Source organism: Falco peregrinus, chromosome 12 (assembly GCF_023634155.1).
Source record: "Falco peregrinus isolate bFalPer1 chromosome 12, bFalPer1.pri, whole genome shotgun sequence".
Taxonomy (NCBI): domain Eukaryota; kingdom Metazoa; phylum Chordata; class Aves; order Falconiformes; family Falconidae; genus Falco; species Falco peregrinus.
In genome coordinates, this window is record NC_073732.1 from 28,307,151 (window position 1) to 28,321,738 (window position 14,588).

The 14,588-nt window shown below is 50.7% G+C and overlaps 1 protein-coding gene across 7 annotated transcripts in view; it reads right to left on the reverse strand.

Annotated features, from left to right (window-relative positions):
* KCNAB1 (potassium voltage-gated channel subfamily A regulatory beta subunit 1) overlaps positions 1-14,588 on the reverse strand; it is a 72,527-nt gene that overhangs the window by 12,946 nt on the left and 44,993 nt on the right. For all 7 annotated transcript variants that reach the window (XM_005228887.4, XM_005228888.4, XM_005228889.4 and 4 more), the window contains exons 2-7: positions 12,449-12,492; positions 6,364-6,401; positions 4,872-4,951; positions 4,014-4,058; positions 2,745-2,789; positions 2,046-2,089 (exon numbers count right to left, since the gene is read on the reverse strand). In XM_005228887.4, coding sequence (XP_005228944.1) covers positions 2,046-2,089; positions 2,745-2,789; positions 4,014-4,058; positions 4,872-4,951; positions 6,364-6,401; positions 12,449-12,492 — 296 coding nt within the window. The remainder of the gene's footprint in view (positions 1-2,045; positions 2,090-2,744; positions 2,790-4,013; positions 4,059-4,871; positions 4,952-6,363; positions 6,402-12,448; positions 12,493-14,588) is intronic.

Genomic DNA, 14,588 nt, shown 5'->3' on the forward strand with positions numbered 1-14,588 from the left:
ACGAGCCATTACAGATTCTGGTGACAAAAACATGCAAATGGCCAAACGCAAGTTAAACTGCCCTTTCTGGTGGGCAAACCCGATTCTCAGCCGGCGGATGCCAGCTCCCACTGAGCGCAGCCCAAAGCCCCCTCCGCCCCTCCTGCAGCCCGAGCTGAGCTGCCGGCTGCTCCTGTGCCAGGCACGCTAATAACGGAGCCCAACCTGAATATCCCTCTTCTGGTTTGCCTTGGCAGCAAACATCAGCTCAACCAATCACCGCCATAAACAAATAGGGCTTATCTCCTAAATCAGAGAGGAGGCTAATTACCCCAGCATACCCAGTGCAATAAAGAGAATGGCTTTTCATCACTGCAGCCCTTGTGGGGTGTTGCTTTGTGGAGGGTGCTGTTCCCCTGGGGCTTCAGCCCTGGATGACCCCAGCTGGCATTGCCCAGCAAGGAGCCGCCGCTGCCCCAGGCTCCCCCAGGGACCTCAGCACGGAGCGTATAATTTCCCAGGAACCCAAAGAACACGTTTTGCACATTCCTCCGTGGCAGCAGGCAAAGTGGGTCAAAAAGCAAGAGGTGGGCGATGCGAAGCCTTCTGCAGAGACCTGAAGCACAGGTACCAAGCCTGATGCTTCCCTCCTGCCCCAAAGGCTTCCCAGACCCTGAGGAGCCAGATGCCCCCAGTAACTCCCTTCCACAACTTTACACAGCTTTTCACCAAACCCACGTTATTTTTACTCAGGATTTATATAGAAGACAGGCCCAGACCCCCATGCTGCTGGCTGCTTTTCTGGCTCTGGAACCTGGTCACAATCTGTGGTCAGCCCCAGGGTCCTCCTGGGGAGGTTTGGGGTCTGATCCAGCCCCCGTTGGGAGCCAGCCCAAGCTGGCACCTCTCACTGGGACAAGGTCACAGCTGACGCTGCTCCTTAATGTGACAGAAATGTGTCTTTTTATGGGTGCTGCTCTATTTGTGTCCTGCATGAAAATCCTGTGCAGGTTATGATTACAGCCCTGGTCATTGTGCCTGGGTGCCTGACCCGATGCCCAACAGCCTTCCAGAAAGAGCCAGAGTAGGCAAAACACATTTATCCGTACAGAAAAATGTATGTGCTCTCACTCCCTCTCCAACAATAATGTACCTGAAAGAACAAAAAAAGCAATTGGAAGACAAGGAGCTTGCATTAGACCCAGCAGAGACAGGTGAATAAATCCCCATGGATGAGTAAGGTAGTGCAGGGCGCCTCTCAGCGGGATGCAGGACGGGATGCAAGGAGCTGGGTGAGGGAAGGTACAACAAAATTGAGCTCCTGAGAAGAAGCAGCACTGAGAGCAAACCACAGCCCTTCCCAGCCGGCTGCTCGGTGGATGGGACCTGGCAGCCCTCCCAAGGCTATTTCTGCAGGCTGGCATCATGCCCCGCATCCTCATCCCTCCTGGCTCCGCCAAGGGAGACCATGTAGCCAGAGCCACGTCTGCTGACCGCATGCTGCTGCTGACCCCCCGGCAGCTCCAGGAAAGGGCTGGGAGTGTCAGCAGAGCAGCTCCAAACCCCCTAAGCCTTCCCACCTCCTGCCATCCCACAGCAGCTGGGACTTGGGCCGTTCTTGAGGACAATGGTGCGAAGCTGCCAGGAAGCCATGCGAGGCAGCGAACGATGAAACCCCCAGCGTGGCAAACCCCGGTCGCTGCAGATAAGTGATAAATCTGCAAGCCACGCACACACAGCCGGCCAAGGACAACCCGCTCACTTATTAGAGCAAAACCCCAAAGGGTTATTGCTGCACAGAGGTGTGGTACAGAAGGCATTTTGTCTGCCATGCGTTTGCTCATGCTTTTTGAGAAAAAGCCGTAATCATCCTTTGGTGCATTTGGGGCACTTTCCCAGCTTGGGAAATGCCTCATGCCAGGCTGGCACGGAGGAGCAGCGAGCGCTGGGGTCAAGCAGACCTGGCTTATGGGAGAGCATTCGCCTTAGGGTCCTGCCGCTTGCACCCACCGGGCCCATGCCAGCGCACTGAGGCACGGCCAGAGCCTACCCCACACAACACATACCTTCAATGATGTGTTTTCTCGAAAGCCCTCTTTCTGTTTCAGCTCTGCGAAGGAAAGAACAGGCACATGGCTGTCAGGTGTTCGGCATTGCTTGGGTCGTTAGCGCCTGACCAGGGAGCGCTGGCTTTGTGTCCTGCTTTAAACATCCCACAGGTGAACTTACAACTCATACAACAGAGAGACCCTACACCTCATTTGGGTTCCCAGTCTCAAAGACAACAGCATCTGGGATGAGTAACGCTGTTGTTAATTTAATGTGGTAACAGCCCTGCTGTGGATGTCTCCTGGGCGTAAAGCTGCCAGCGACATTCCTAGGTGGAGGGGTAAGGATGCTGGCAGGGCAGCAGGGGCCCAGCAGTGCGAGGATGGGGCTGCATCCTGGCCACCCTCCCAGCACTGAGGCTTCATTGACACTGCTGCAATTTCAGAGCAAGGCAGCCTCCACCCCGGTAGTTACAGGTCCCAGAGCCACAGGGATGCTCTGGGCAGGAGTGCACCACCCCAGCACCCCGGCCCCTGCTGGGGGCTGCTGCCCCTGCCGGGCTCCGACTACAGAAAGGACTCGCCAAAATACGGAGAAAGAAAACAGCAGCAACACACCACTCCTCTGAGGTGCTGTTAATCTCCACCTGGTTGTACAGCAGTAAAAGGGAAAAGCATGCAGTAGCAAACACCATTACAAGTAACTGTGAGACTTACTTTCCACCCCAGTACAGCTTTGTTGTTATGACCAGGCTGGACCTCCTGCAAACAGAACAGAAAAATGATTAGTGTTAAAAAAAGAAATTATAAGTACCTAAGGAAGGATGCTGCCCATCAAGAGGCAGCAGCACTGTGGCTTCCCGCAGAGGTGGCTGTGCCCAGTTCCCCAGCCCTGGGCTCAGCGTGGGTGCCTGCACCTCACTATAACCCTTTTTACAACAGGCTACTTCTCCCGTGCTCAGGTCTGCTGCACGCAGGGAGCAACCCCAGGGTGGTGTCTGGAAACCAAAGCTAATACAAGTGAAGTGACCAAAAAAGGAAAAAAAAATTTACATTTTTAACTGTGGAGTAAGCAATCTCCAGAGTCCTTAACTGAGGGCTACAGCGCTATTCCCTACTGGTACCCAAGTCCAGCGCTTCTCATTATCATGCAGTATTCCCGGAGTTATTAAAACTCCAAGAGTGATACATTCACTGAATTAATCTATAAATTCCCATGGGATATTAAATCAAAGATTTATCATTTGCAAACTGTCTTGCTGCATAGCTGTACATGTACCACGCGCAATTTCTCCAGCTTTTGTTGGACTTAATTTTTTTCTTCCACAGTATCTAGAATATTTCTTACTGAGCAATCATCCCTCTTACACAGGGGATACTGATTTTGGAGCGAGCACTACTAGAGCCATTCTTCAGATGAAGGCTGAATATGACACGCAAGGGAGGCCTTTAAAGATTATGTAAATGCTCTTAAAACCACACAACATATGCTAATGTGCATCACTTAAGTTAGGTATCATTTCCTCCCAGGCTACCCAAGATGAAGGCCCATCACAGATTTGCATTCTTAATACATGATCTTATGTACACAGATGAGGATGCCGACACGGAAATCATCTGGCTTGATGCACGGCAGTGATGAGGGATATGCTCAGGAGTTGCATTATCCACACCACGCAGAGCGACGGTGCTCTGGTGCACCGGCTGAGGCAGCACCACAGGCTGGTGAGCACAGCCTCGTGAAGCCAGATGTGTGTTCCCCCCAAAAAACAGGAGAGCATTTTTGTTTGGTGTTTGCAAGGTCTGGCTTGCTGGGCATGGGACCATCGCACATGCAAGCTCCTGGCACCACCTGGAAACAGCAGCACCCACTCCCAGGCCAGCACCACCTAACACCAGTCATTTTTAGAAACCAGAAGGATTCTCATACACCCAGGGGTCCCGCTTGCCCGCGGGCGGCAGGGAGCGCGGCCGGCAGCACAGTACCTCCAGCCCTTCTTCTTCAGGATGTTCCCCAGGATGACCTCAGCCCTGTGAGAGAGAGCGCCCCGCGTGAGGGGAGACAGGAGGATGCTCAGCGCCCAGGATGGGTCCCCTCCGGGGGTACAAAGCACCTCACCCACCCAATCCTGCAGGGACAGACCTGCAGCCTGTGCCCTGCGGCTGCTTGGACCCGCTCAGGGAGGGCAGAACTGCTTTGTCCCCACACCAGGGACACAATGTCCCAGGCCACCATTTTTTTTATGCTAAATACAAAACCACATAAATCAGCCAAAGTCACACATATTACGGATGGATACTTCTCCCTCCCAGTTCCACAGCAACACTGAGAGCATTAGCCCTGCTGCAGCCAGAGCAGCTCCCCGCGCTGGGATCCGTGCCTGGGAGCTGTCACTGGCACAGGCCATTTGTCACCATTAAGATGTGCGCTGACTTTTCATTTACCCAGGACGTTTCTCACCCTGTGCCAACAGCAAGTGGCACAAATGATAGATTCAGTCTTCAGCTGAGCACACAAGGTTTGGGGTTCAATTTTTTTGCCTTTTTTTTTTCTTTTGCTTTTGGTATTTTTGTTTGGTTTTGGGTTTTTGTTTGGTTTTGGGGGTTTTGTGGGTTGGGTGGGGCTTTTTGGGTGGGGGTGGGTTGTGGGGTTTTTTGGCTTTGTTTTTTCAGTGCTCCAAATACCCAAATATATAGGTTTTTCTGTCCTCCCTCAGGGAGAAGGGGGCTTCCCAAGCACTGCCAGAGCCCCAGCCCTATCCATTGCACGTGACCATGACACAGGGAGGAGCAGAGCCGGGTGGAGGGACCCCCAGGAAGCAGAGTGGGACCGTGGGCACTCACTTGCCAGCTGCATACACCTCAGCTGTGTCGAACAGGTTGACGCCACTCTCGTAGGCGATGGTCATCAGCTGCTCAGCCACCTTGGGGAAGCAGAGGCAGAGAGGTGAGGGGTGGCAGACCATGTCCCGGGAAGGTGCAGCAAAGGTGTTTCAGTGGGGCTGGGATGGGCATTAGCATCCCCCACCTGGGGGCAAGACCCTTTGGCAGGGCACCTGGCAGGTCATGTGCGGGCCCGAGAAGTGCCAAAATGTGAATTTACACCAACTTCCCGTTGACTCACCCTGGGAGGAATTAATCTCGTCTCATAGGAACTTTCTAACAGGAAAGCAGCCAAGAATTTAATGGGGCTATAGAATATACAGTGCAAATCTGTGGAGTTTAATACCATGGAAATATCCTTTCCATGGTATTAGTTTAATATTTTTATTTTTAAAGAGTTTTAATTTTTATATTATTTTTTTTGGCTACCCATCAGGCTGTCCCACAGCTCTCTGGCTGGTGTCATGGGGCATGCAAATGCCTAAAGGCCATTTCAGGTGATCCCCATCAGAGTCCAGGGGTCCAGCTGCCCCCCGGGGGGATCCTGCACCCAGAGGGGGCTGGCAGCTGGCCAGGGCACCCACACACAGCCAACGCCTTTGGGGTGGACGTCCCTCAGGGATGGGGCTGTGTTTCAGTCCCCCGTTTCCATGTGTGCACTTTGCATTGACTCATTCTGAGCAAGGAAGGCAGGAGAGCCAGGGAGCAAATATCCAATCAAAACAAGAAACGGGAGTGAACTCGGTGATCTGCTGTCAGCAGAAGAAATACCACCAAAGAGCAAGTGAATTAAAAAGGAAAAAAAGCTTTCCAGTTGAGACTCCTGGGCTGGGGCTGCTTTCCTTCTGCCAAAGTTATTTTGGGGTTTTTGCCACGTACGAGAGGGAAGGCAGCCCGGAGGCTGCTCTGCCGCTGACCAGCATCTGCATCCTACCTGAGATGGAGGGAAACCCACGTGCTACCCAGCACTCAGGAGATTAACTACGATGAAGAGCCATCTGGTACGGCCAAGAACACACAGGAAACCCAAGCTCATTTTCATTTGTTTCATCTTATTATGTAAAAAAATAAATCATCAGGCTAAGCCAAGCCCCTGCTTGTATTTATGACTGTTGCCGATTACATTCATGATGCAAAAATAGTTTCCCATTTTGGCTCCAAGAACAGTGCCACTGCCAAGGGTAAGAAGGAAATACCACTCCAAACAGTACGGAAAAGAAGATCGCTTTAAGGGATAAATGTTTTTTTTTATTAAAGTTGATCTCTGGGAATGTCAGATTCATTAAGTTTTTTGTAGCAGAAGCACAAGCTTTGTATTGCTTTGCACAGTGACTCTCTGCCATTTCCTTGTACAGAAACAGGCTCCTCTGATTTCGGTAGCCATGGTTTCATTTAAAAATATCTCAGATTGGATTTTACTTCATGCATTATACTTACAGCAAGCATCACTTACCTCATCTGAGATTTGACCTCCAAAAGTGACCCATGTCCCTAGAAAAAACAGAGTAATCTGTTACTGCGAGAGGTTTGTGCTGACAAAAAAGGAGCTCTGCCAAAACTCAGGCTCCTTGAGATTAAAGGGGTTTAAAATGGGGTTAACTGGCTCAGAGGCTGCTGTGTCCCCGGCTGAGAGCTGCGGTCAGGACAGGCACCCGAGCCCCCTTTCCAGGGACGACGACAATGGGGCCAGGCATGGGGACCCAGGACTGGCATGTGGACCCGCTCAGGGAAACGCTGGCAGGATGCTGCGCTGCCAAAATACATAGTTTTATTGAAATCTGAAGCTCTTTGCAAAAATGAGATAATTTTCCAAAGCTTCAATTTGAAAAATTGGAAAAAAATTATGATGCTGCTGAAACATGTCATTTGGGGAATGAAACTCTTCCTAAATTTGTGCCTCGGCATTTAGCACCGTACAAGTCAAAATCGGGGGTGGGGGGGGGGGGGGGGGGCAGGAATAGTATGTCTATTGACATGAAGTATTTAAAACGAAAGTGACTTTTCCCCAGGAACTTTTCCATACAGCCCGCATCCGACACCAGCGCAGCTGATGAGCAGCACTTTGGCCAGCCGGCTCAGAGAGCAGCTGCACGTCGAACTCAGCTGCAGACTCTGATCTATCAGCAGCAAAACCTTGGGGCCTTATTTCTGTCTGACCACTGCTTAGAAAAAAAAATATAAAATATCCTGTGGTGGAAAAAGCATGTGAATTTAACTGGGTATTCCTAAGCTGGAGGAATATTTTTTCTTATATATATATGTATTTATGCATATGCATATACATCAGGAAGATGTATTTCCTAAGCCACTGGAAGAAAGAGCCGACAGCGAGCTGGGGAGGCGCCAGGTCACATATGGGACTGATCAGACAGCACGTACTCACCCTGGCAGATGTCGCTCCTGCCCTACTTGTCTGACCACACCGAGCACCCCGTGGAAGTGTGGCCGGGAGGGCAACTGCCCCCTGCGCCCTCCGCAGCAGCCCTGTGACCCACAGCACCGCCTCCCCCGCCCGACACACCGGCTACGTATAGAACTACAAGTTACCCGTTTAATGGATGGGTCAAAGCTCACACAAAACTCCCCAGAGTTTAAAACTCTGTCTCAAATCACCCCTCCATGAGAGGGCAGAGGGGTTGGGGTCCCAAGTGGGAAAATTCACTGTGGCTTGGGCAAGGCGGAGGAGAGGCTGCGGTGCCAGCAAAGGGTCAGGCTCTGATGCTGCTAAGGGCGGGGGGGGGGGGGAGATCAAATGCTCCCTGCCTGCGCTTGCAAAGGGCCTGGTGCAATAGATACATAGGCGCTCCCACATCTTCATTAAAAATGCATTGGTTAGCTCATTGCTCACAGCGAGTGGAAGATGAACCTCGAGCAGGACCCGGAAAGCAAAGCGCGCCTGCTGCTAATGCTCCAGCTGCTTTGATCCGTCCCTGGTTAGAAGCAGAACAAGAAGAGCTGGCTCCGCTAAGAGGATCTTGCCCTCTTTCCCTCAAAAAAGGTCAGCCTGAATTTTTTTATACGTCAGGTTTCTTTGAGTACAAATAAAGTTATTTTTGAAGAGGCATGTTTACCGTGTAGTTGAACTGAAACTCCTGGTTTCCCGCAGAATAACCCAAGCTCTGGAAAAGCCAGGTTTCCACAGATCAGAAACGCGTCTGCTAATGCTACTGAAATAAAAAGAATGAGCAAAGAGCAGACATTTCTAACTAATTTTGCTTTCCCTTCTGCTCTCTCCAAGGGCAATAACTGGGGGCGAGCAGCACCCGCCGAGCCCAGAGCTGCCCCCCTGCTACGCCTTTCTGGTTACAGACCTCAGAAAGGCACTTTCTCTTATCATTGGGGTAAAATGCTCTGGTCCTGCACAGTAAGGATAAAAATAGGTTTCATTTTATCATTAAGCTTCTTTATGCAGATGAAAAAAAAAAATCTAAATGAAGCCTGATTTCCATGTTAAAGCTTCAGAAGTGTTATTTTTATAACAATACATTAAAATGCATTTCTACTGAAAAAATGGGTTGAGACTGTTTATCTCAAAGTGGTTGGTTTTGTTTTTTTCCTTTTGCTTCAGTATGCATATAGGTCCCCAGCACAGGTGAGAAGAAAAGGAATTATTTTTATTCTTGAATTCACGTGACTATAACTTTACAACACAAACTATGCCCCACCAAGCAATGGAGAAACAAAATGCCCAAGTGCTTGGGCACACAGAGAGCAGCCCGAGAGCTGGCAATAGCTCACGTAAGAATGAGAAGCACTTTATCTCTTTAAAGACAAGGAGTACATACATCCAATATCTGCCCGTCTCCCTCTGTGCTCCCAGACCCCAGCTGAGCAGCTAGCATCAGCGGGACCACATGAACAGGGAATCCTTGGGGTATTTTTCTTCCTTGATCATTGCAAAAACCAGTGAAGGCAGGCGAGTTTTTGCTCAGCAAGATGAGCGTCTAAAGCATCAGATGCAGTTGGGAAAGCAAGATGCTCTGGTACAGTCCCGGCCAGAGCCAGGAGCAGGGAAGGCAGCACACAAATCCCCTTCCCATCCCCGGGCAGGTAGTGTGGGTGGTGGTGGGCACCTGCACCCAAAGCGGCTGGAGCAGTGGGTGCCCACTGTTCAACCCTGATTTCAAAAGAAAAAAATAAATAATAAAAAAGCCCCTCACTGCAGAAAGCACAAGGCGCACATGGCATGTCAAACAACAACTGAGGATGATTCACAGCCTCAACCAATGGGAGTATTTTAGAAGAAAAATATACTAGAGAAAGATATTTAGAATAATTACCTTCCCCTTACTGAGTCACTGTCCCTTGCCTACCCCAATTCACTTTTTTTAATGCATCCCCCACCACCACTCAGCGTGGCAGTGGCAGGTTGACCTCCTGCTTCTGCCCTTGCCCGTCATGTTGTTCCCTTGCATTGGAAAGCAATTTCCCATCTAGATATCCTCACCTTCAGAGGGATTTCTGTATTAAAACTAGATTTGGCTCCATTTCCATCGCACCCTAGAGCCTAGCAAGGTGTGATTATTAGTCGGTTATTTGCTCATGCAAAATTCACCACTCGATGTTGTTGCCAGCAGATGTGTCACTTTTGCGGGGGGGGGGGGGAGGGGGGGGGGGAAGTTTCTGGCTGGAAGCCCAAGCTTCGCCTCCCGCCAGTATAATTTTATCCCTGGCTTGCTCCTGGCAAGGATGATGCCACATGGAAATCCGGCACATGGGTCTGGTCTGGCACTCGAGCAACCAGCAAATGCCCAGCCCTGCCCGCTGAGGGTACCTGGGTGCAAATGGGACCCTTTGCCGCTGTCCTGAGCCAGCGGGCGTTCAGGTCTGGGTTTGCAAAGGCCTTTCCCCAGAGCAAAGCACCGAGGGGCAATGGCAGCAGCCAACCCCTTTCTGCTCACAAAACATTTTTTTTCGTACCAGATTGTGTGGTGCCCCACCAGCGGCTGCAGGAACTGCTCATTTGGGGATATTTCTTCTGTGCTTTTGTACCTGGAACTGGGGTTTGGGATGGCTGGTTTCATTCTGCTGCTCATCACCTTGGAGTCTGGGCTAATTGCCTGGTTGGAGGCCATCTCAACATTTTTTAAAAGTCACCAGGCAGCCTCCATGGGCAAAATTTTCTCTGAATTAACTACAAGAAAAACATGACCTTATTTCCCACACGCCCTGCATCGCAGTGGCATTTCAGAGCCAGCATCCTGGCACGTGCCACCGCCCGGGGTTAGGCTGCGGAGATTCCTCAGTTAGAGCCTCGCCTGGCCTTCACTTGCTCCAGGGAGGAGGTGAAAGCGCAGCCTGGCTGGGAGCAGGGCTCGGCACCGGGATGCTGTGGGAGCCAGCTGCTGGGGGGCTCAGCCCGGCAGGGGGGTCCCGGCTCTGGCAGGAGGCTCAGCGACCCAGGAGTGATGCTTGGCCACCGTCACCGCAACCCTTCCCAGACGGCTTTGCCTGTGAAACACTGCAAACGCATCCGACCTTGTGCGCTCACTCAACACTTCTCATACTGCAAGCGGCACCCAGCAAATGAATTAATTAGAGCGTGAGCTGGGAGAAGCAGGACATAATTAAAGGGTATGCCTTGCCTTAGCACTGCCTGCCTTTGATTTCTGTCCCGCTTCATTTTTCTCCACTTACTTTTTTCATACTACAGAATGAAGCACACTCCCACCTTGCTGAGATTTTGGAAAGCTTTTAAGGAAGATTGCTGAGCCTTCAGAAACTTTAGTAAACCCCAAATTGGATTTTCATGCTGCAGAGAGTTCAGGGAAACACATTTATCTTTTAAGGAACTGTGAAAGAGAAGCTATTTAGAAAAGTCACATAAGCTGGCACCAGAAGCGGACACCTGATGGATCTGCGGTGGGGGGAGGACACGCTGTGGGGCAGCAGAGGTAAGTACGCTCCACAGAAGGTGGCACCTGAATTGCCGGCTCTGCCCCCCCTACCCCTGCACACCCGGCCAGGGCTGCAGGGCTCACCGCGGTGGGTGCTGAGCCCGGCTCCGCACCGATGCCCAGCAGCTCTGCCCGGCCCTGCCCGTGCTTGGAGCAGCCGCTCGCTCCCTCCTCAGCCCCCACTCCTCCCGCGCAGCTGTGCTCACAAAAGCTCAATATATTTAGACACTGCTGCAGTTCCACATGCTTGAAATTAAAGAAAAGCTCTGCAAAGTGGTTTTTTCCTACCACTACTTCCTTCCCATCGCTGTTCTCGACCACCACAGCACTAGTTCTGGGTGAAACTGTAAGGATGGTAAATAAAACCTCTGCACAGATAAGACGACAACCCCTTTCAAAGCCCAGATCTATTTTAACCAGAAGAGCCCTTCTTGGTGGAACAGGCCTTATTTATATGACTTGTGATTACAGGGTGACTTTCACATTTCACTCTATTTGAAAACCAAATTGTAAGGCGTATTGGAAGAAATGAGCTGACCCCTTGGGCACCTGCTCCATGAGCCCAGCTGGCACCGGACCGGGGGGCTGGAGGGGGATGCTGCAGCCACAGTGGGCTCCCAACGTGGGCACAGCCCAGATCCCTGCATGCTCCTGCCTCCCCCGGGCAGCAGCACAGGAGCCCAGCACACCTAGCCACTTCCCTAAAGGCTGCTTCCAGCACCCCGCACCAGCACCTCTGATCCCCGGGGAGCACGGACACCCATTTAACATGGGGCACCCATCCCCGGGGGCTTCACGCTCCCAATGCCCCAGCCTTGCACCATAGGAAGGTGGTCACAGCAAGAAAAACAGCTGTCTCCTTTCTACAGCATTTGGGTTTGAGGTTTTTACTTCGGTTGTTTGTCTCTTTTTTTTTTTTTTTTTTTTTAAGTATATTTAAGCATTCTTCATGTGAGCGGTTCAACTGCCATCAAAGAAATTACTCGCATGAGTAAAACCATCATGAGTTGTCCAGCCTCTCACGCACGCTCTGACTTGGTAGCTGAAGGCCAGCAGCAGCGTACTAAAGCCTGCAGGAACTGCAGCATCACTATGGGACCTGCAGGGCCAGCACATACATGCTGCAGTGCTTGTAGATGCCCTTTTCAATAAAATATTGGTAAGAAAATATTGACAAGATGTTCTTTAGTTTTCAAATTGGTACGGAACAGAAATAACAAGATATACACACACCGAATAGAATAAAATCTGCCTAGAGCCCAGGCAGATTGCCATCCCCGGAGACTGGAGCTCTGACACTCGGAGTTCTTGGGGGCATTCACAGACATCTCAGATGCGGTCTCCACGGGCTGTCCCTCACAGGGATCAGGTCGTATCAGAAGGATTTTGTGCATTAAACCCTCATACAGTCCCACTCGAGTGTCACGGGAAAGCACCACCTCCCACCACGGGCAAGCACCTGGGCTGATGCACAGAGCTGTTACTCACACGGGTAAGGGCTCCTGCCGTGAGCGGTCTGCAGGACCCAGCGCAGGCGGGGGCTCTGAGAAAGCACGCTTCCCCCGCCACACACTGAAATGCTACCACTACTCCAGGGCGTGTGGGGCTGCAGTAAGTGTGGTGGCTGTGGAGTTTACTCACCCAGCCCGAGGCACGAGACTCTCAATCCGGATTTTCCAAGGTTTCTGAAAAGAAAAGAAAATAATTAGAAAAACATTGTTAAACACTCAGGGAACACACAACTTAACCCCATGGGAAACCAGTGGCCAGAGAAGATGAGTCCCTGCTTTTGTCCAAGCCATCTGTTTTCCTCCAGAAGAGACAGAGCATCCCTCAGCCAGCGTGCTGGCCACCCAGTTTGGGGACAGGTGGGTGACCTGCCATCATCCTTCGCCTCACCAGGCTGGGGGGAAGCGCTGAGCACTCACGGGATTGTGAATAAACCCAAATACATTCAGATGTATCTCACATCCAATGTCATTTCGTGTCCCATGAGTAAGGCACGCACGTGCCCTGCACTTTCATCATTGTTTAGTATTCATTGTGATAACACCTATTAAAGTATTCACCTTATTCAGCTTCATTTTTTTTTTAATTCACCCTCACACTTGCCAGAACATTCACACCCATCCCAGCAGACCCTGGTCCAGCTACCACTGTGGTGCCCAAGCTCCTGGATCCCCCCCAACAAAAAAGCCCACAGCTTCCCAGCCCGAGGGGAGGCAGTGCCTCCATCCCGGCACCGACTGCTTCTCAGCATCAGCAACATCAAGTTATTACCCTTCTTCCCACCTCCCAGTGCCGGGCTGGAGACAAGATAATTAGCCCTGAGGCCATGAAATGTGCCATACATTAAACCCCTACCCTAACTTAAACCTATCGCTGCAGTACAAAAACCCTTTTAATTATACCCTCCTGCTTTAACCTTTATATTACAGCTAGATCCGTGCAATTTTTTTGCCAGATCAAGGTATTAATTTAGGGACCATCTATCTACCTTCTACTGCAAAGCACCACAAACAATCACTGCACTTTGTGCTGCTCCTGATGAATTATTTAAAACCAGATTGAAAAAAAAAATTAAAAAAAAAAAAAAGGAGGAAAAAAAAGAAAGAGCCCTGCTCACTCGTAGGCAGGGGACACTGAAAGGAGTCACACAAAACAGCCGACATTAGCACAGGTCATGCCACGCTCTGTCATCTCTTTCTTTTTTTACACGCTCGATTTAGTGGCCATTTCAGATGTTCACTCATATGGCACAATTGCCAGTGTCAGAAAGCAACCGAAGGCATCCCCAGGGAGGTCAGGAAAGCCAGCCTGACTCCAACAAGCAGGCCTTGGAGCTGGGGTGTCGACCCACCCGCCTCTCCCCAGGGCCCGTAATGCCTCTGCCATACCCAAAATTTAGTGCTGCTGATGGGAATTTAAAATTTTGGGAGCGAGAGGAATTTATCTTCAAGTAGCTATTTGAAAAGCTACAGCTGCATTTCCAGCACCATGAGCCCCTGGGCTCACAGCATGGCTTGGGCAGGCACTGACCTGATTTTTTTTTCTTTTCTATTTTTTTCTTCTTATTTTTTTTTATTATTTGAATGAAAGCACAGCTGGACCTTTACATACCCAAGCCCATCCATGCACAGAATAGCACAAATGATGCCAATCCTCCCCTGCTCGGCAGCACAAAGCATAACCCTTGGCAAGTTCAAAGGCAAATACTCGGCAGCCGCCTGCGCGCTCCAGACGGAACTACAACACTCCTGCCAGGAAAAGAGGAGCCTGGGCTCACGGGATTGGGATTTCCATGTTCCTTCTGGAGACAACCCCCCTGCTGCATAACGCTCTTTGGAGAAGTCAAGTGCTACTGTGCATTTCCAAACAGTTTATATTTATTTTGTAGAAGAGTTTTTTTAAGTCCCATTTCTCACAGACCTATTCTTTGCTTTTCAAAGTCCAGCTCTGCCGCTGGGTGGGCATGTGGCTGCGAGGGCACAGTGTGGCCGTGGGGCTGTGCCTCTCTCTGCACGGGTATAAATATATATACACACATAGACACCCTTTACATATATATATACACCCTTTATATAAACCCCCTATATATACATATGTAAATGCATACATATATGCACATACAGACAGAGTGTGATTGAAACCCAGTGGTAACTGTGTGCAGTTATAGGGTTCATCACTCCCTCAGCAGCAGGCTCTCAGCCAGGACCTGGCTGGCTGTCCTGCCCTCCATCCCCACAGGTCCCATGTTCCCTCAAGCCACATCAGGGCTCAC